The sequence below is a fragment of the Cucurbita pepo genome, chromosome 16, assembly GCF_057944985.1.
Source record: "Cucurbita pepo subsp. pepo isolate OVF chromosome 16, ASM5794498v1, whole genome shotgun sequence".
NCBI classification, from domain to species: domain Eukaryota; kingdom Viridiplantae; phylum Streptophyta; class Magnoliopsida; order Cucurbitales; family Cucurbitaceae; genus Cucurbita; species Cucurbita pepo.
The window spans coordinates 11392523-11412093 of record NC_141813.1 but is presented as its reverse complement, the minus strand read 5'-3'; the positions used below and the strand labels follow the sequence as shown (position 1 = coordinate 11412093).

General features: G+C 35.9%; 5 protein-coding genes across 11 annotated transcripts; 4 read left to right on the top strand and 1 right to left on the bottom strand.

Moving 5' to 3' along the window:
* The first annotated feature begins 1417 nt into the window (after positions 1-1417).
* LOC111777230 (putative beta-1,3-galactosyltransferase 2) lies at positions 1418-7836 on the top strand. 3 transcript variants are annotated; one of them, XM_023656730.2, is made up of 11 exons: positions 1418-1805; positions 2813-3049; positions 3123-3334; positions 3408-3471; positions 4194-4266; positions 4519-4639; positions 4872-4959; positions 5039-5164; positions 5260-5369; positions 6052-6168; positions 7268-7836. In XM_023656730.2, exons 1-11 carry the CDS (start codon positions 1690-1692, stop codon positions 7282-7284), a joined length of 1281 nt encoding a protein of 426 aa, XP_023512498.2. In that variant the 5' UTR covers positions 1418-1689; the 3' UTR covers positions 7285-7836. The 3 variants fall into 3 exon arrangements, with proteins under 3 accessions (XP_023512498.2, XP_023512497.2, XP_023512500.2); XM_023656732.2 differs by lacking the exon at positions 7268-7836 and having other exon boundaries at positions 1421-1805; positions 2813-2909; positions 2985-3049; positions 6052-6429; XM_023656729.2 differs by lacking the exon at positions 7268-7836 and having other exon boundaries at positions 6052-6429.
* A 1101-nt stretch (positions 7837-8937) lies between these two features.
* Positions 8938-11439, top strand: LOC111777233 (autophagy-related protein 8C-like). Of its 2 annotated transcripts, XM_023656739.2 has the most exons (6): positions 8938-9060; positions 9147-9198; positions 9813-9868; positions 9960-10012; positions 10898-11016; positions 11119-11439. In XM_023656739.2, exons 2-6 carry the CDS (start codon positions 9162-9164, stop codon positions 11211-11213), a joined length of 360 nt encoding a protein of 119 aa, XP_023512507.1. In that variant the 5' UTR covers positions 8938-9060; positions 9147-9161; the 3' UTR covers positions 11214-11439. The 2 variants fall into 2 exon arrangements, with proteins under 2 accessions (XP_023512507.1, XP_086974559.1); XM_087118433.1 differs by lacking the exons at positions 10898-11016; positions 11119-11439 and adding an exon at positions 10664-10891 and having other exon boundaries at positions 9058-9198.
* Positions 11440-11475: 36 nt separating this feature from the next.
* LOC147789093 (uncharacterized) lies at positions 11476-12850 on the bottom strand. Of its 4 annotated transcripts, none has more exons than XM_087118436.1 (2): positions 12563-12850; positions 11476-11848 (listed from the first exon to the last, which is right to left on the bottom strand). In XM_087118436.1, exon 2 carries the CDS (start codon positions 11840-11842, stop codon positions 11579-11581), a length of 264 nt encoding a protein of 87 aa, XP_086974562.1. In that variant the 5' UTR covers positions 11843-11848; positions 12563-12850; the 3' UTR covers positions 11476-11578. The 4 variants fall into 4 exon arrangements, with proteins under 4 accessions (XP_086974562.1, XP_086974560.1, XP_086974563.1 ...); XM_087118434.1 differs by having other exon boundaries at positions 12639-12841; XM_087118437.1 differs by lacking the exon at positions 12563-12850 and adding an exon at positions 12439-12517.
* A 2270-nt stretch (positions 12851-15120) lies between these two features.
* Positions 15121-16489, top strand: LOC111777235 (putative O-methyltransferase 3). Its single transcript, XM_087118759.1, has 2 exons — positions 15121-15995; positions 16066-16489. Exons 1-2 carry the CDS (start codon positions 15213-15215, stop codon positions 16366-16368), a joined length of 1086 nt encoding a protein of 361 aa, XP_086974885.1. The 5' UTR covers positions 15121-15212; the 3' UTR covers positions 16369-16489.
* A 337-nt stretch (positions 16490-16826) lies between these two features.
* LOC111777229 (putative membrane metalloprotease ARASP2, chloroplastic) lies at positions 16827-18689 on the top strand. The gene has a single exon (XM_087118758.1). It carries the CDS (start codon positions 17045-17047, stop codon positions 18392-18394), a length of 1350 nt encoding a protein of 449 aa, XP_086974884.1. The 5' UTR covers positions 16827-17044; the 3' UTR covers positions 18395-18689.
* The last annotated feature ends 882 nt before the right edge of the window (positions 18690-19571 follow it).

Genomic DNA, 19571 nt, shown 5'->3' with positions numbered 1-19571 from the left:
AGGTTTATAAGTGAAGGAATATTATCTCTATTGGTATGAGGCCTTTTGGGGAAGTCCAAACAAAGTCATGAGAGCTTATGCTTAAAGTGGACAATATCATACCATTGTGGAGATCCGTGATTCCTAATACAGAATGACTCTTCGTCTTAAAAAACAAAAGGTATAAATATTGCTCTCAGTTCAATATGGGCAACCATGTCATCCTTTACCAACCCCACCTACCATACTTTTGTCACCTTCCACAAGGGACTAATTTGCTAATTATTATCATCTTTATTATTTTACTTTTTATTTAGTGGAGGATGTGGATAATTATTTTAGAAGTAAAGATAATGCCATCAAATTTATTACTATTATTATATTTAATACATTAATTAACTATAGTTGCACAGATTTGAATATCTCACTTCAGAACAAAGCAAATGTGATTATACTTATTTTGAAATTTTTTTATATTCTTATTCTCTTATTTTCAATAGCTTTTAATTATTTTTGTACATTAAATAAATAATAATTTCTCCATTGTTTTTTACTTTTTAGTGATGACATGGCAATCATGCTGCTATCATTTGCCAGTTTGGATATAAGTGTCAGGGGCATAACTGGAAAATCATCCATCATTCGTAAGAAAATTGTTACGAATTTATCCAATTAAGTTGCAATTTTATTCTAATTTCAAAATTTCAACATCCTAATTTAATATTTGAAAAATTATAAAGAAAATTCCTCACTTTAATGCTTTAAGGAATATTGGCTCGAAAGATCAAAAGGAACAAATGGAAAACAGTGAACAAAAATTCCGATTTGGGCACATTTTTCCATTGCCTATCAACTTTTTGTCCTAAGAAAGTAAGTGGAACACTTTCAACTTTTACTCTTTTGACCTATTAAAAATACATTTTTTTATATATAGTTAATTACCCGACTCAACGTGTGATGTCCCACATTGGTTGAGGAGGAGAACAAATCACCCTTTATAAGGGTGTGGAAACCTTCCTCTAGCAGACGCGTTTTAAAGCCTTGAGGGGAAGCCCGACAGGGAAAGCCCAAAGAGGACAATATTTGCTAGCGGTGGATCTGGGTCGTTACACAACCCTTCAATTTTTTATGGAGTTTACGGGCAATTATTCCTTGATTAAGCGATCTAACAATCTACTAATCATATTGGTTGTTATACTGTATCAACGTATAAACACGGATAGAGTAAAGTTTAACTTATTAATGTATTGTTGAATTGAGCGTAATTCGGGTAGCATAAAATCTTAAAATTTTCTCAACCCGAGATTCGTACGCTTCAACTTTAAAAAGTTTTTCAATAAAAATTATTATTAGATAAAATTTAAGAGTTTATAAATAAAAAAAGGAAATTTTAGGAATATAATTGAATTTTGTCCAAATGAAGGTGTTCCATTTCTTTACGAGGGTAGATTGGTAATTTGAGAGTGTGGAGAAAGATGACGCGATGTCGGTCTTACTATCTCTCACCTGTCCTCTGTTCAATTCTACTTGCCTTCTCTGTAAAGTCGCGATCCATATTCTGCAAATACTGTGTTAGAGAGAGAAGAAGAACAATTTCTATTACTCTAAACCCTTCTTCTCTACCTCTGTTTCGAATTCGTTTAACCATTTTGGGCCTTTTTGGTGTTTGGCTCGATTCGGGTACTCATGGTTGCGACATAGAAAGCTAAAATGTGTGGGAAAAGCAAAGCGAATCATCATCACTCTTCAAGAACTCTCGTATCCCGGAAATGGACCCTCTTCCTTTGCTTGGCTAGCTTTTTCTCTGGAATGCTCTTCACCAACAGGTTTGAAACTCAGATTACTACTCTCTCAAATGGGTTTCTTCTTTGTTTCTCAATTTCCTGCTTACTTTTCAATTCTGGGATTCTTAAACTATGCTGCTGATGTTTGGGAATATTGTCTTCTTTTCATCACGTTTGTTGGTTTGCCCAGATGATCCAAAAGGACGCGTGTTCTGTGATTTTGTTTTCTTCTTGTTCTTTTCTTCTCTCTCTCTCTCCTAATAATGAATGGGAGTTTGGTGGGTCTCATGTTTGCTTCCTTTTTCTCCTTCTTTTTGTGATTCAATGGGTTTGGAATTAGTATTACCAGCAATTGCATTTATCAATACTCTTCCCATGTATGAACAACTTGCTAGACTGCGGTTGATATCACCACAGCATGTCCAGCACTTCTATAATTCTGCCGTCATTTCTATTCTATATTCACTTTTCATTTTGCAGCATGGAATGAAATGATGGTATGGATGTAATTGTTAGACGAACACGACTCCTCTCCACACTAGTATGATATTGTCCACTTTGAGCCTAAGCTCTCGTGGATTTGCTTGATTATAAACCCATGATCATTCCCTAAATTAGCGGATGTGGGACTTTTATCATCCAACAGTAATATCCCAAGTCTTTGAACGCCGGGCGGTGTGCCAGCGAGGACGCTAGACCTTTGGGGGTAGATTGTGAGATCCCACATCGCTTGGAGAGGGAACGAATCATTCCTTAAAGGGGTGTGGAAATCTCTCCCTAGTAGACATGTTTTAAATCAGTGAGACTAACAACAATACGCATTGGACCAAAACGGACAATATCCGTTAGTGGTAGGCTTAGGCTATTATAAATGGTGTTAGAGCCGAACACCGTGTGTCAGCGAAGATGCTGGACCCTCAGTGGGGTGGATTGTGAGATCCCATATCGGTTGGGAAACAAATCATTCGTTACAAGGACTAACGACGATACTAACAGGCCAAAGTGGACAATATCTGTGACTGATGATGGCACGATCGAATTTCTTGCAGGATGTGGACAATTCCTGAACCCAAAGACATGGCTCGATCGACGTCCATAGAAGCCAAAGAATTGAAGTTAGTATCAAAGGGCTGTGATCTAAAAACAGTAAGCATCTCCAGATTTCTCTTGCTTCAACACCATAACGAACCTGCCTTAAAATTTTCTCCTCCTCCTCCACAGAATGAACTCAATTTTTCATCCAAAGACATCTTTGGCAAGGTTTTTAACACACACAACGCCATACAGTAAGTCCTCTAATGGTGTCTGGGGGATAGTTTTACAATAGCTATACCTTACTTACAAGGCGCTTAAATGCAGCACATTAGATAAATCGATATCCAATTTAGAGATGGAGTTAGCTGCAACCAAAGCAGTTCAAGAATCAATCCAAAGCAGCTCACCTTTATCACAAGATTCAAAGCAAACTGATACAACTGGGAGAAGAAAGTATTTAATGGTTATAGGAATCAATACTGCATTTAGCAGCAGAAAAAGAAGAGATTCTGTTCGTGCTACCTGGATGCCTCAAGGTTTGGATTGGATTCGTTCATGATTGTTCATTAGTTTTGGCTGATCTTTGTATTAATCTGTTCTATTGTTTAGGTGAAAAAAGGAAGAAGTTGGAGGAAGAAAAGGGTATCATTATTCGCTTTGCCATTGGCCATAGGTTGCTTTCTTATACTCTTTGTATGCCCTTAAATGTTAGGTTGGAGTTAGGTGGCGTTGAATAATGCTTAGTTTTTTGGGGAACTTTGCCATCTTCTTAAGAAAATTATTAGATCTGAGTGTTTTTGTTCTGAAAATGATGGAACTTCTGACAAGTATATGCTGCTGTAGTTGTCTATCAGCTCTAAGTTAGTGAGCATTTGCTTGCTTAAATTGCTGCTTGGTTGCTTTTAATGGAAGCCAAGGCTTGTGAATACTTGATGTTATTACTATTAGAGTTAGGCTGAGATCTCGTCGTTTTAAAGCCGTGAGGCTGACGGTGATACGTAATAAGTCAAAGATGACAATATTTGTTAGTAGTGGGCTTGAGTTGTTACAAATGGTATTAGAGCCAGACATTGAGTGGTGTGGATTGTGAGATCTTACGTCGGTCGTAGAGGGGAACAAAGCATTCTTTATAAATGTGTGGAAACCTCTCCCTAACAAACACGTTTTAAAACTGTGAGGCTGATGACGATACGTAACGGGCCAAAATGGACTATATTTGCTAGCAATGGGCTTGGACTGTTACGAATGGTATCAAAGCAGTGTACAGGACGCTGACCCCAAGAGAGGTGGATTGTGAGATCCCACATCAGTTGAAGAGGGAAACAAACCATTTTTTATAAGATCGTAGAAACCTCAATACCCATTTTCCTTCAAATGGCTTTCATTCCTATACAGTGCTACACCAGGAGGTATTCTTGACAGAGCTATTGAAGCAGAAGATAAAAAGCATGGAGATTTCCTTAGGCTGGTAATATTTTATACCCATCTTCCATTGTTTCTTGAATTCATAGAAGAAGCCGCTGTTTGTTAGACTAACACAACTCTCCACAATGGTATGATATTGTTTACTTTGAGCGTTAAGCTTTCATGGCTTTGCTTTGGGCTTCCCCAAGAGGCCTCATACTAATGGATAGAGTATTCCTTGATTATAAACCCATGATCATTCCCTAACTTAGCCGATGTGGGACTTTCATCATCCGTTTACCTCCTTTTTGAACAGGATCATGTTGAAGGCTACCTTGAATTATCCGCCAAAACCAAGATATACTTCGTCACAGCCTTTTCTCTATGGGATGCAGACTTCTACGTCAAAGTTGATGATGATGTTCATGTAAACATCGGTATGCTAATTCAGAGGCCACTTGTAGCATCAAATTGAAATTTCATGTTCTTTCTGTTAGATGAACACGACTCTCCACGATGTGATATTGTCCACTTTGAGTATAAGCTCTAGTGGCTTTGCTTTAGGCTTCCCAAAAGGCCTCATATTAATGGAGATAGTATTCTTTGATTATAAACCCATTAGCCGATGTGGGACTTTCATCATCCAACACTTTCTACCCTTTGGCACAGGAACGCTTGGCGAGACACTAGCCAGACATCGATCCAAGCCACGAGTATACATTGGATGCATGAAATCAGGCCCTGTTCTTTCGCAAAGGTGAGGCATTTTCAGCTTCCCCTTCCATTTTTGCAGTCAATATTGAGCTGAAACTGGATGGAACATGATGGTGATGCAGAGGAGTGAGGTACCATGAGCCGGAACATTGGAAGTTTGGAGAAGGTGGAAACAAGTATTTCCGACATGCAACAGGACAACTATATGCAATATCGAATGATTTGGGTGCTTACATTTCAATGAACCAGTGAGCTTCAAACAAACACTTTATTGGTCTTTCATTGTGGGATTATAGATTTGCACAAATGTTTGTTAATTAATTATATGTTATCATATCGTCAGGCATGTTTTACACAAGTATGCTAACGAGGATGTCTCATTGGGTTCGTGGGTTATCGGTCTCAATGTCGAGCATATTGATGATCGGAGACTCTGCTGTGGCACTCCACCTGGTAAATTAATAAAAATATTCATAAATTTTGTTCTCTGTCTCAAAATTATTCATAAACTTTCAATAATACCTTTAAACTAAAAAAAAGTATTTTTTAGGAATTAGGTGAGTATTTATCTTTTAATAATGTTTCAAAAATATCCTTCAACTTTTTAACAGTATTTCAAAAATAGTCTTGAATTTTCGTTCAACATTTCAAAAAGTTCAAAATTTTATGTTAATATATAGACTAAAACAGTCGGCTAACATTTCATAGATTATCTCTAAGCTTTTTAATGTTATTTTTTAAAAGTTTATGAGTATTTTTAAAATATGTATTTATAAATTTTTTTAAAATAATTTAAATGTGTTTTTGAAGATTAAAAAAAAAAGTTAGTATTAATTTTTTATTTTTATTTTTTTGAAAATTTAAGAGTAATTTGGGGACTTTGAGATATTATTAAAACTTTAAAAAAATTTATTTTTATTAATTTAGCCATTTTTTTAATGCTTATTTTTGGAGGTAAGAAAAAAGCAAGGATTTATCCATGGAAGACGAATTTGAGATTGGTTCAGAAGTCAAATGCAGTGTTTATCGGCCCCCAGCTTCTTCCCATCCCTTGTGTTTTTCCGCGTAGAATCATAACTAGAATCGAATAGAATTCTACCTGCCCTGTTGATTTGCAAATTGTTTTCTGGTGCAGATTGCGAGTGGAAGGCTCAGGCGGGGAACATTTGCGTTGCTTCGTTCGATTGGAGTTGCAGCGGCATTTGCAGATCTGCCGATAGGATTAAGGAAGTCCATCGACGGTGCGGAGAAGGTGAGAATGTACTATGGAATGCCACTTTCTGAGATACTACTTCGACTTCTTTCCACACTGATCATGAATTTGTTTGTTCACACTGTTTTCTGCAATAGAAGCATGCTAATCTTGTACGAATACACAGATTTCACATACCTAATAGAGAGATAGAGATTTAACATAGCAAATTCTTTGTGGCTATGAGAGGCAATGTGTAAGTTATTAGCGCTCCCCATTGTCCTGAAGAACATGATAATAAATACATACTTTTAAGAGCAATATTCCAGTAGATTCTTCGCAAGAAACCCTTGGAAACAGATCAACTTCGGTATGAAAAGGAAATTCTCTCCATAGTAGTAAATAGTAGTTTATGTTCTTGTGTAGTTCTGCTTTGCCTGCTGAAAGATAGATTGGCGTTCATACAGTTTAAAGCATTACTAGAACCTAATTTTGCAGCAGAAACTGAAACATAAAAACAGGAAATAGAAGAGAAAACAAGACAACATGTTAGAATCGAGTAGAATTTGAGGGAGAATCTGTCTTTAAACCTTCTAAAGTAGACAAAACCACGACGAGATGAGCATGGGTTACTTGAGTATAGCTTATCTAGTTAAAACATATACTCTCGAACAAGAAGTTGTAATCTTAGGAGAATCTTCACCTTTCAACTTATTAGCAACCTAAATGATAAGATCCGGAGACTTTGAACCTTAAAAAGTAGACAAAATCATGTTAAGATGAACATGAGTATACCTTATCTAGTTAAAACATATGCTTTCAAACGAGAGGTTATAAGTTCAAAATTCCTCTACCCAACTTCATGTTATCGAACAAAAAACAAACCGTATCGTGTGGAACATATGAACATTGAAGTCATTTTCCTCGTCACTTTCAATAGTTTAAGAAAAAAAAAACACATATTCTCTTATGAATAAGACTCTTAGATTGTGGATGATACAACACGTGATATTGGCACGGCTCAATAAAAAAGAAGAACCCAAGTGAAACAGAGCACTACTTTCTCATTGAACCGAACCAACATCTCGTTGAAATCAACAAAAAACCATAAAAACTTACTAAAATGCAAAACCCCAATAAGTTGGAAACGGAATTGCAGGTGCTGGAAAAAGATGAACTGCTGCAAACCACAAAATCTGTTCCTTTTTGAAGAGATACACAAAGATTGAAAAGAACTTATAAAGAGAAAACAGAGGAAGTGGTTAAGAAGGCTTCAGGGAAGATCCAGAAATAAAGAAAAAGAGCAAAAAGTTGGAGAGAAAAGGGTGGATGATAGCATTAATGAAGAAGCATTAAAGCTTCAAACAACCAAAGCAGGAAGGAGGTTGGAATATTAATTAAAGAAGAGGAAACAAAGGGGGCAGAGAGACAAATGTGGGGAGGCATTGAATGAGGCCATTTATAAATGATGGGCAGAGGGAGAAAATGGAGAATGTAAAGGGATGTTTGGTTCTGTTCAATCGCCATTAATGTCGATCTTTCTTTACTCTCAGGAACACTCTCTCTGTGTGTTTGTTCGTTGCTCAATTCAATTCAATTCTATTCTATTCAATTAACACACTTTCTTTCTTGTTTCTTTTGTGTTTTATAATGTTTTTTTTTTTTTTTTGGGGTAACGTGTGGCTTAAGGATTCTAGGCACGCCATTAATGGAGGTTCTTTCATTTCATTGGAAGGTTGTTGCCAAATTTATTGCTTCTATATGATTTAAAGCTGTTTCACTTTTGGATTTGGAATCCATTTGAAATGGTTTTGGAAACGAATTCATTCCATATAGAATACTTTAATTTAATGTTTGGATTAGGGAAAATTTGTTAAGATCGTAGATAGGAATAAATGTATTTATAAACTAAGAAAATTAAATTCAAAGCCTGAAGTTCATAGACTAAATTGTTACAAAATTCAAAGGATTTAATCTAAACCTTTCCGCTTTCATATATAGAAATTAAAGTATGTTTCACAACTATTTGTGTGAGATCTCAAACATGGGTCGGGAAGGAGAACTAAATTTTTTTTATAAAAGTGTGGAAACTTTTTCCTAGGAGACGCATTTTAAAAACACTTTGATAGAAAGTCCGAAAGGAAAAGTTTAAAGAGGACAGTATCGGCTAGCAGTGGGCTTAGGCCCTTACAAATGGTATCAGAGCAAAATACTGGGTGGTGTGCCAATGAGGAGGTTAAGCCCTAAAGGGGGTAGACACAAGGGGATGTGCTAGCAAGTATGTTGGCCCCTGGAGTATGTATGTGTTAGCAAGGACGCTGGCCCCTAAACGGAGATGGATTGGGGTTCCCACATCGATTGGAGAAAGTAACGAGTAGACGATTTTAAAAACCTAAAGGAAAGCCCGACTTAAGCCGTTACAATTTGGTTTTTCGTTTTAATTTATTCTTCTCAATAGTATTTAATCTTTATTAAAGCAACATTTAAATTTTTAGTTATTAAAAAAATCATATCGTAAGATTTTAAAAACTATTTTTAAAAAATTTTGCTTGGTTTTTAAAAATATTTATTCAAAATTGACAACAAAAATACATAAACTTAAATTAATAATTAAAATTTTTAAAAATTATCTTAGTTGTCATAATATTGTTTTTTAACCTAAAAATATCGAAAACTCAAATTTTGGGCTCGACCCAAACATGGCTTCCACCTCGACACCAGAGCCCATAAGACATGAACTGGGCAATCTCCATTTGAAGAGATAAGTTTGTGCAGGTCCATTTCGAGAGCTCGGCGATTCCAGAAGGGCCCGAGTAAGAGGTAAAAACGACTACGGGAATTGCGATTGGGATCGGTGTTCGGGGCTGGGGAGATATTCATTGCATATATTCAACTTGAAAACGATTTTTCTCATCCTGTCTTGATTTCATTTATCACAGAGCGTTCACTCTGGTACTCAATAATTCGATTCCGTTGCCTCGCCGATTTCGAAACCCCTGTGCTCCTTCTTTATTCCTTTGATTTTCTTTTGGCTGCAGGAGGATTCTCTTTCGATGGCAAAAAGCTCGTTTAAGTTGGAGCATCCCCTGGGTTAGTTTTTTCTGTTCTTACGCAAATCGAGGGTCATATTTTGTGGTTTCTGTCAAATCTTTTGAGGGATTTTTCGTAGTTTTGAACACGCAGTTCGATTCCATCGCTTGATTCATTTAATTCCTCATACGCTATAGTCGAAATGATTGGGTTTATCCATTTGTTTCTTGTAATTATGGATTCACCGAATGGCTGAGTTCTGATCGGGATGTTTGGTTATGAAATGATCAATCTATGTTCTGGTGGGGGTCTGTAGTATTAATTGATAAGAGTATTGAGTTTTAATTGCGATGTTAAATCACTTGCTAAGCCCAAGTCTCATAATTAGGAGAGGCGTAATGTTTTATATATATTCTTAACCCTCCCCATTACATGTGGGTTTGTATATTAATTTGATTGATGAGATTCAAACCCAAATACATATGTTATGATGAACAACAAAAGATTAAAACAATCGATCAAGTTGTATGAGGGAGTTTTTTTTTTTAGAATGTTTATTATAATCTACCAGATCAAATGGAAATAACCTTGGCCTGATATTCATACTCTTGAATAAACTCTAGAGAAGATGAGAAATTAACTTGAAATTTGAATTGACATTCTGAACATTCCAGAAAGAAGGCAGGTTGAATCTGCTAGGATCCGAGAGAAGTATCCTGACAGAATTCCGGTATGATCTTTGTAATTTATGAATGCTTGCAATTGTTTGAGTGTTCTTGTAATACGTACTTGTTTTAATGTCTGTCGGTTAACTGGTTTAGGTGATCGTGGAAAGGGCTGAAAAGAGTGATGTTCCAGAAATTGATAAAAAAAAGTAAGTTGCTCTCTGTTTTCTAACTCAATGGCATTTCGATTTTATTTAAGATTAACTCGTTACTTTGATTTGCTTTCCAAATCTATAAGTATCTTTCAAATGGGAAGTAAAACGAGCGAATTTTGTGAATGCTGAAATGCTGTTCTTTATAGTGTTACGTATGACTGTTTTCAGTATTGCGAATTTTTTTCGAGGTTTAGTGTTTCTTGAGCGTCGGTCACTAGACCATTTTGTAACTATGACATTCGTCTAGTTGTTTTGGACCGGAGTTCTTTTTGTAGTTAGCATTGAACTCCTGCTTTTCTGAGGCTTGTTTCTTGTACGCCCTTGTATTGCTTCATTTTTTCTATGGAAGTTTGGTTTGTTTTCCAAAAAGAATAGGTCTTTCAAGTGTTGTATGGCTTGTCTCATTGAGTCGGAGGTCAATATGAAGTTATTGATATTGTTGTTTGTACTTTTGAACGTTTTCTTGGGTTAACAATGTTCTAGATATTTTAATCGTTAACAATGTTCTAGATATTTTAATCTCTGTATCGCGTTCAAAATAATCAAATGTAACCACATTGAGATTGAATGGAATATCAGTATGTTCAAAACAATGTTGGCTAGTGTGGGACGTGGATTGATAGATCTCTATTTTGTTTCGAGTAGCGAAGATGAGTATAGGTTGTGTAGTAGAAGAACGATGCTGTTCGAGGGTCTAAAAGCTATGTTTCTGAACCTTAAAATGGAGAATATCAAGAAGAGTTGTGAGGATTTGATAACTAGACGGGCTATCGGTGCAGAAAACCTTAACTTTTGTGAAGGATTTAGAGCCTTGTTTATAAGTACTTACAAAGACTGTTATCTATAGGAAAGTTATGTTACTGTCCTTATTGATTGCAGATATTTAGTCCCTGCTGATTTAACTGTGGGTCAGTTCGTGTACGTGGTCCGAAAGAGGATCAAGCTCAGCCCTGAGAAGGCCATCTTCATTTTTGTGAAGAATATTTTGCCCCCTACCGGTGAGAACTTTTACTTTGGGAATGTGTTCTTATCATATTTTGTGCATAATCTTCACGTTTATCATTTTTCTGGTTCTAAACGATTGTTCGGTCGGTCTGCAGCTGCTATGATGTCTGCAATTTATGAGGAAAACAAGGATGAAGATGGTTTCCTGTATATGACCTACAGCGGGGAAAACACGTTCGGGGAATGCTGAAACACAACAAGACTCGGAACGTCTACATAAAATGGGAAGGAGAAAGGATCATATTTGCTCTTCTTCTTGTATATTCTCCTCACCCCCATCAGTTGTCTCTGTGTTATCCCTTCAAATGCAAAGCTTTTCTGTATAGTTTTATTTTAACTAACTGAAACCAGTCCTATTTGCGCTATTCAAAAGTCATGTTGTAAATAATGGGAATTCATTGCAGTTTGTGTCTAAATTGTCGTTTGAAGCTCGTCTAGTTCGATCGACAAAATGCAGGAAATTGGGTTTGTTTTCACAGAACTACAAAAATATCCAGACTACAATTTATGTTATAGAAAAAAAATGTTCAAAAGGGAGAATTCGAGCATTTTGAGTCATTTGGAGACCTTTTTCTGGTACTGATTCTTGACCCATTTGATGCCTACTGAAGTTCCAGATTTCACTTTTTGAGCACCAACTGCTGCAGCAGACTTGGCCTTCACAAATCCAGCTGAGGCTGCTGCCTTTACATCTGCCATCTTCTTGCTACTATTGCCATTGCTGCTCCCTTTCTTCGTCATCGCCGTGTTGTCATCATCTTCGACTCCATAATCTCCCGAACCCCACTGATCAGCCCAGCTTGGTGCTTTGCTTCCCATTTTCAACTATCATTTTCAAGAAATTATTAAGCATGACACGAAACTAAAGATAATCTTGGCATAGAAGAAACATAACTATAACTGAGGCGTTTGACTTGTGATTGAATTTGTTAAATTGAACTTACATTATATGAAATTCATGTATCTTAGAATGTGTATTTGTTAATCTTATAGATAACTGTAAAACCATTTCACAAAACACCTGTAATATTAAAAAAATAAACTCACAAATTAACTATAGATTATACGAATCCAAATTTCGATACTGTTTTTTGGACAAAACCAAACATGTACTGTCCCACAAGAATCTGGCCATAAAGCATTGAGAAAAGGAAAAAAATAAAAAAGTCGAGAAGATCCTTTTGTAAGAAATCACAGTGGATCAAAGTCACTTTCATCAGATGATCAGAGCATTGGCAGCAAAACAGATATAAATCATTTTCTTGATTAATCAAACAACTGAGCAGCAAAGCCCTAAAATCCCTTTCAGGATCGAAAAATCAAACCAAACAGACACCAGATTCAAATTAATCAACCAAAAAACAACAAATTACAGTGCAAACGTCGTATTCAACGATCGAATCGGATATACATACAGCTTCACAAGACAGAACCGTCCACCAAAAATCAAGGAACAATCAACAATCAACAATCAAAAATCAACAATCAAATCAAACTGAAGAAATCAGAAGGAGGAAGCTCAACGAACGAGAAACGTACGCAAATAGAATTCAAAAACAGAGGAACAAAGCGCGATGCGATTGGATTCGAATCGATCGGAGGGAGTGAAAAATACCTTGAAATTGAAGTTGAGAAGGAGATTGGTAAGACGGGGCCCAGAGGAATGAGGATTGACAGAGAGAGAGAGAGAGAGACAGAGAGAGACAGAGGCTTGAAGACGAAGAGTGTACTGAGCGGGTAGTAATGGCGTTGTAGGGTCGTCGACTTTAGTCCGTTTCCAAATTCCAAGCTGTATCTACTCCTTTACACCTACCTTCCACGGCCTGCCTTACTTTCTGCGCCAAATATTACTATTTAATTATCTTCCAAAATTTATAAATCTATTCGAAAATTCGATATAAAATTTAAATTTATACTAAACAAATCAATTACTTTTGATTTTTTTTTTTATATACATATATATATATATATATATATATATATATTTTTTTTTTGCTTACACTAAAATAAGCATTTTAAAAATTAAAAGGGTATAAATAATTATTTTACTAAAATTTAGATATTGAAATAGAATTTTTTAAAGTCAAAATAAATCTTTTTTTGTTATATAGAATTCAACCATATCTAATTTAAATATATAAAAATTTCTTAATTTCAATTTGAATTTCCTCCATGTGTTTGACCTTAATTAACCAAACACTAAGTTTTATTTCTATGATGAATATGTTTTTTTTTTAAATTAAAAAATAAAAAATAAAAAATTATGGACAAAACCAAAATTTTCAACCTTATCGCAACAATTCTATAAAGTTGCTTCCTATTATCTAAAAGTAAAAAAAGAGAGATAAAAAGGTATATTAATATTTGATGCACAATTAGTTGGGTTACCTAATTAGAATTAAATAATTTTATAAAGAGTCTAAAAAGTGAAATAAAAATATTTAAAAATAAATATAATTACACCCTTATATATTTAATGGTTTGATTAGAATAGGTTGAGCTGTCTCTATCTTATTTATTATTTTTTTGAGTTATTTTATTTTATTATTATTATTATTATTATTATTGTTATTTTGAAATGATGACAATAGAAAGAGTCGAGGATATCGGCATTTTTAAGTTCAAGAAGCCAAAATAATTATAAATAAAATTTTTAACCTTTAATTGTTATTTGGCTTTAAAATATATCTCGAAGTTTATTATATTTATTAATATTTGTCACGTGAAAATTTAACTATCTAAATGTTATAATGCAACAATCCATTAATTACCCTATAAAAAATAGAATATTTAAAAAATTATTAAATACAAAATTAAATTTTAAACGTAATTTTATTATATTTGTTAATATTTGTCGTGTAACCTTATAATGCAACAATCCATTAACTACCCTACAAAAGAAAAAATATATATTTAAAAATGTATTAAATACAAAATTAAATTTTAAACGTAATTTATATAATATTTTTAAAGTTTACAACTTTAATTAAATTAATTAAAACCTACTTACTAGAGATTCCAATTCATCGCCATTTAAGTTGAGAAATAAAAAAAAAAAAAAAAAATCAATTTAAAATTTTCATGAATTCAATTTATAATTTAATCATAAACGGTAAAAATTGATATGGTTGGTATAGATATTAAGTATGTGGGGAAAGGTGTTGGAGTTGGTGTGTTTTGGTCATCTAAGTTGCTTAATTTTCCAGCTTAGGATTCAGACACCCACAATTATTGTGAAATCTAGAGGGTCCATCCCATCTCCCAACCCACCATCACCCGAATCGTTATAGATTTGGACAGTCTAATTAAAATGTGAATAAAAGCTGATTTGATAAAGATATACTGTGTTCAATCACCCGAACTCAAAATCCAAACCATCTCCGATTAGAAATAAAATGATAATTGATATTTTATTTAGAGAATATTAATAAAATTTTGAAAATGTAATTCATCAAATAAAATATATATATTAATTAGAAGAATACATAATAAGTCAATTCTTGGCAAACGCACAAAACTACCAAAACAGTTTTGGAAGGAAGTGTTTCCAACTCTTGCTTATAAAAGGGAAGAAAAAGAATTAAATTTAATTATGAGCTCACATCCGCAAAATTTAATAGTCTTCTTGTAGAAGGGAGAAGTGAAGAGGTTTATGGCGGGAGATCGAGTTTTGAAATTAGATGAAGGTATTGACGCGTCTCAATTTGAAAGACATGGTTAAAAGAAAAATGATGCATTTTGGAAAATTATTAATTATTTAGCTGTGTGTTTTCTGATTGAGCCGCGTCAATATCTCGCCTCAAAATTTTACTCCTCCTCCGCCCACCTATTTCAAGGTAATTAAACGAGGGACCTAAAACTTTTAATTATATTTGTAATCTAACCAACCTTTAAGAGTGTAGCATGTATAATTTAATCTAAAAAAAATAGCATTATGGGTTGAAAGATTTTTTAATCAATTATAATTATAGAATAGAGATATTAGATCCATCGATCAGAATTGATGAGAATATAAATATGAGAGTACGAATAGATAATAATGAATTCTACCGACAATAATGGATTCTGTAAATGGTAAGAAAATTAATATAATACTGTAAATGGTAAGAAAATTAATATAATAAATAGAGTTCCCGAGTTTGCCTGACCTCAAATCTGAACCTTACATCACATAATTAACAAAATCTAGATGGAAGGGAAGCTGGATGGGTTGCTTCAATCTCAAGCTCATGTTTGGAACCATGTTTTGAAATTTTTCAACTCTATGTCTCTTAAATGTGCTGTTGAATTGGGCATACCAGATGTTATGCATAGCCACGGCCAACCCATGAGCCTCTCCGATCTAGTGGCGGCGCTCCATATTCAACCTTCAAAGGCTCAATACCTTGGCCGCCTCATGCGCCTCCTCGTCCATTCTGGCTTCTTTGATGCCAACGAGGAAGAAGACGTGAAATACAGCCTCACGCCATCCTCTCGCCTTCTCCTCCGCCATACCGACACACACACTCGCACCACTTTCCAAATCACACCCTTCTTGTTTCTTAGTTTGGATAAAACTACAATAGCTTCTTTGGGAGCTTTAAGCGGTTGGCTTTGTAGCTCAGATGCTGACCACAACCCCAGTGTCTTTGAAATGGCAAACGGGAAGCCCGTATGGGAGTATGCTGCTCAGGAGCCAAGTCTTGCCAATTTGTTTCAACAGACAATGGCTTGTGATTCTGAAATGATTGGTAAAATAGTGATTGAGAAGTGTAGCGGTGTGTTTGAAGGGTTGAAGTCATTGGTTGACGTTGGTGGTGGCACAGGCGTTATGGCCAACGCTATTGCAGAGGCCTTCCCGCATATCACTTGCTCTGTATTTGATCTCCCACAAGTGGTTTCCAACATACAACCAAATGTAAAAAACTTGAGCTTTATTGCAGGAGACATGCTTGAATCAAAAATCCCTCCCGCAAATGCTGTTATGCTCAAGGTAATGTTCTTAGATTAAGAAATTAGATATGTTTTTAACACTTGAATTATTAATGGATTTTGATAATCAGTGGGTGTTACACAATTGGGATGATGAACAAAGCATTAAGATATTGAAGAAGTGTAAAGATGCAATTCCAAGCAGAGCTGAAGGTGGAAAATTGATCATCCTAGACATGGTGTTGGACAACCAAGTAGAAGACAGGGAATCCACTGAAACTCAACTGTTCTTTGATGTATTGATGATGGTCAATCTAAACGGCAAGGAGAGAAATGAGAAAGAATGGAAGAATCTGTTTATGGAAGCAGGTTTCAGTGATTACACCATAGTTTCTAAGTTGGGTTTAAGGTCACTTATTGAGGTGTACCCTTAACTCAAAAGTGTTTTTATTTACTGCTTAATTATGCTTCTTGTTGTTATGGGTTCATACAACTTGTAGTATGCATTTCATTTCAAGAATAAAAAAACCCTTGTCCTCTTTGGGCTTTCGGTTTCGGGCTTCTCCTCAAGGCTTTAAAACGCATATGTTAGAGAATAGTTTCCACACTTTTATAAAAGATGTTTCGTTCTCTTCCCCAATCAATGTGACTGTTTCGTCTTTACTAGCATACCGCCTCATGTCTACCCTCCTTCGAGGAACAACCTTCTCGCTGAGCTTCGAATGAGGGTAGATTTGGTGGGTCCCACATCGATTAGAGAAAAGAACGGGTATCAGCGAGGACATTGTACTGAATTGTGAAAAGAACAATATTTGCTATGAGTAGACTTGTTACGTGTCCTGACATGTAAAGATGCAGTGATTCAAATTTTAGTTTTTTTTTTTTAATTTTTTCCTGGTTAGTTTTTAATTTTTTTGAATTTTGGGATCGCACGTTCGAACGGGCAGGCGAGTGAGGTCTCTCAAATATCATGAATCTCTCTAAATTCCCCTCCACAAATTTGAAAAAGGTGTTATCCGAAACCTATTTCTTCTCCAATTCTTCCCCCTTCCTCTATTTCTCTCTAAATCTCCGTCGATTCTGATAACCCTCACCGACCTTTCAAACATCATGCTATTAAATCTCTCTTCCTCTTCTTATTCTCTCATTAAATTTGCGAATTCGAAGTCACCCTTCTCAGATTTTTCAGTTAAGTACAGAACCCACTTCTCTAAATCCCAATCTTCTTCTTCATTATGTCATTCTGTAACGTCATCGGAGCTCAGTTTCAAGAACAGACACCAAATCTTCTGGGAAAAGAGCAAAATCCCATGTCGGAGGAGCGGCGATTTCAGGCTGTGGGCTTTTGCTGGAATCGATATTGGAAGTGCTCAGTCGGTACTCGAGGCGGCGGCTGTGTTGACGGCCATCATTGTCGTTCACGAGAGTGGCCACTTCCTCGCCGCTTGTTTACAGGGTATCCATGTAAGTAAATTTGCAATTGGTTTTGGTCCAATTCTTGCAAAATTCAACAAAAACAATGTAGAATACTCCATTAGGGCTTTTCCTCTTGGTGGATTTGTGGGTTTTCCTGATAATGATCCTGATAGCGATATTCCAATGGATGACGAAAATTTGCTTAAAAATAGACCAATATTGGATAGAGTATTAGTGATTTCTGCTGGTGTTATTGCTAATATAATATTCGCATACATAATCATCTTAATCCAAGTCTCGTCGGTTGGTTTGCCGGTTCAAGAGCCCTTTCCCGGCGTGCTTGTGCCTGAGGTTCGAACCCTTTCGGCTGCTTCTCGAGATGGGCTGCTTCCAGGGGATGTGATTCTTGCTGTTAATGGAAATGAACTGCCAAAATTGGGTTCCACAGCAGTTTCTGAGCTTGTTGAAGCAATTAAAAGAAGCCCCAATAGAACTGTTCTTCTCAAAGTTGAAAGAGGGCAACAGGATCTTGAAATTGGGGTCACCCCAGATGAGAGTTTCGATGGAACAGGGCGAATTGGGGTTCAGCTTTCACCTAATGTAAAGATTTCAAAGCTTGTAGCGAAGAATTTCTTGGAGGCTTTTAGCTATTCTAGGAAGGAATTTCTGGGTCTGTTATATAATGTTCTTGATAGCTTGAAACAAACTGTTCTGAATTTCTCTCAGTCAGCCAGTAAGGTTTCTGGTCCTGTGGCCATTATTGCTGTTGGTGCTGAAGTTGCAAGGTCCAACATTGATGGGCTCTATCAATTTGCAGCTGTGCTTAATATTAACCTTGCTGTTATAAACCTTCTGCCCTTGCCTGCTTTGGATGGCGGCTCGTTGGCTTTGATCCTTATTGAGGCTGCAAGGGGAGGGAGGAAGTTGCCTCTAGAACTCGAGCAGCGAATCATGTCGTCTGGGATCATGGTTGTTGTACTTCTTGGGCTGTTCCTTATCGTCCGAGACACGTTAAACCTTGAATTTATAAAGGACTTGTTATGATTAGACAATGCTCGTTGTACTTCTTGGGCTGTTGTTCTTCATCGTCCGAGACACGTTAATCCTTGAAGTTATGAAGGACTTGTTATGATTAGACGATGCTCGTCGAAGGGTTTCGGTTGGTGTATCAGGGCAAACTCTGTTGATACTCATAATGCTTGCATATGGTGGTTGGGTTCAACTGAGATGGAGATATAGAGAGATCATTTATATCAAAATGGAACACATGTTCTTATCAGCTTTGTGTACTCCCTTCAAATCAACATCTCAAATATACAAAACAGCTTGTTTTTGTGCATAGTTCATGTTGCTTCAATCCATGTTCTTCTGCTGTAGGTAAAGAGAATCAGAGTCACTTTTGACTAGTGACTCTACCTTCGAGGTTCACAATTCTTTGTTCGATATTTGATATTTGAGGATTCTATTGACATGGCTAAGTTTAGGGTATGACTTTGATACCAGGTTAGGAATCAGACTTTTCACAATGATATGATATTGTCTCTATTGACATGTCTAAGTTTAGGGCATGACTTTGATACTAGGTTAGGAATCACGACTTTCCACAATGGTATGATATTATCTCTATTGATATGGCTAAGTTTAGGGCATGGCTTTGATATCAGGTTAGGAATCACGACTTTCCACAATGGTATGATATTGTCCACTTTGAGTGTAAGTTATCATGGCTATGCTTTGTGCTCCCCAAAAGGCCTCATACCAATAGAGATAGTATCACTTCCAATAATCCTCAACATCGACGTGGGATCTCACAATTCACCTTTCCTCCCTTTGGGGTCGAGCGTCCTCGTTGGCACTCGTTCCCCTCTCCAATCGATGTGAAGCCCCTCAATCCACTCCCTTCGGGGCCCAATGTCCTTGCTAATACGATGCTTGGTGTCCACTCCCCTCTTTGGAATTCATCCTCCTCGCTGGCACATCACCTGGTCTTTGGCTCTGTGTTAAAATTTTCATGCACGGATGACGGTAAATACTGAAAAGACCATGATAGAGCAGTAGATCACATTGAAATTCAGTAGTAGTGGGCCCAAGTGTTTTATTGCATTTTACTTCAGGTTTAAAAATTATGTTATTTATATCTTTTTATTTTAAAATTAAATATAAAACTGCATGACTTTATTTTAAGAGCATTTATTATAAATTTCTGCTATTATAACGTAAT

Excerpts from the sequence above, each read along its gene's own strand:
- LOC111777230 (XM_023656729.2), top strand. The coding sequence starts at position 1,690 with ATGTGTGGGAAAAGCAAAGCGAATCATCATCACTCTTCAAGAACTCTC. Across the intron at positions 4,640-4,871 it reads TGATGTTCATGTAAACATCG|GAACGCTTGGCGAGACACTA; the intron begins GTATGCTAATTC and ends CCTTTGGCACAG. Across the intron at positions 5,165-5,259 it reads GCTTACATTTCAATGAACCA|GCATGTTTTACACAAGTATG; the intron begins GTGAGCTTCAAA and ends TCATATCGTCAG.
- LOC111777233 (XM_023656739.2), top strand. The coding sequence starts at position 9,162 with ATGGCAAAAAGCTCGTTTAAGTTGGAGCATCCCCTGG. Across the intron at positions 9,199-9,812 it reads TAAGTTGGAGCATCCCCTGG|AAAGAAGGCAGGTTGAATCT; the intron begins GTTAGTTTTTTC and ends TGAACATTCCAG. Across the intron at positions 11,017-11,118 it reads GAATATTTTGCCCCCTACCG|CTGCTATGATGTCTGCAATT; the intron begins GTGAGAACTTTT and ends GTCGGTCTGCAG.
- LOC147789093 (XM_087118436.1), bottom strand. The coding sequence starts at position 11,842 with ATGGGAAGCAAAGCACCAAGCTGGGCTGATCAGTGGGGTTCGGGAGAT.
- LOC111777235 (XM_087118759.1), top strand. The coding sequence starts at position 15,213 with ATGGAAGGGAAGCTGGATGGGTTGCTTCAATCTCAAGCTCATGTTTGG. Across the intron at positions 15,996-16,065 it reads CAAATGCTGTTATGCTCAAG|TGGGTGTTACACAATTGGGA; the intron begins GTAATGTTCTTA and ends TTTGATAATCAG.
- LOC111777229 (XM_087118758.1), top strand. The coding sequence starts at position 17,045 with ATGCTATTAAATCTCTCTTCCTCTTCTTATTCTCTCATTAAATTTGCG.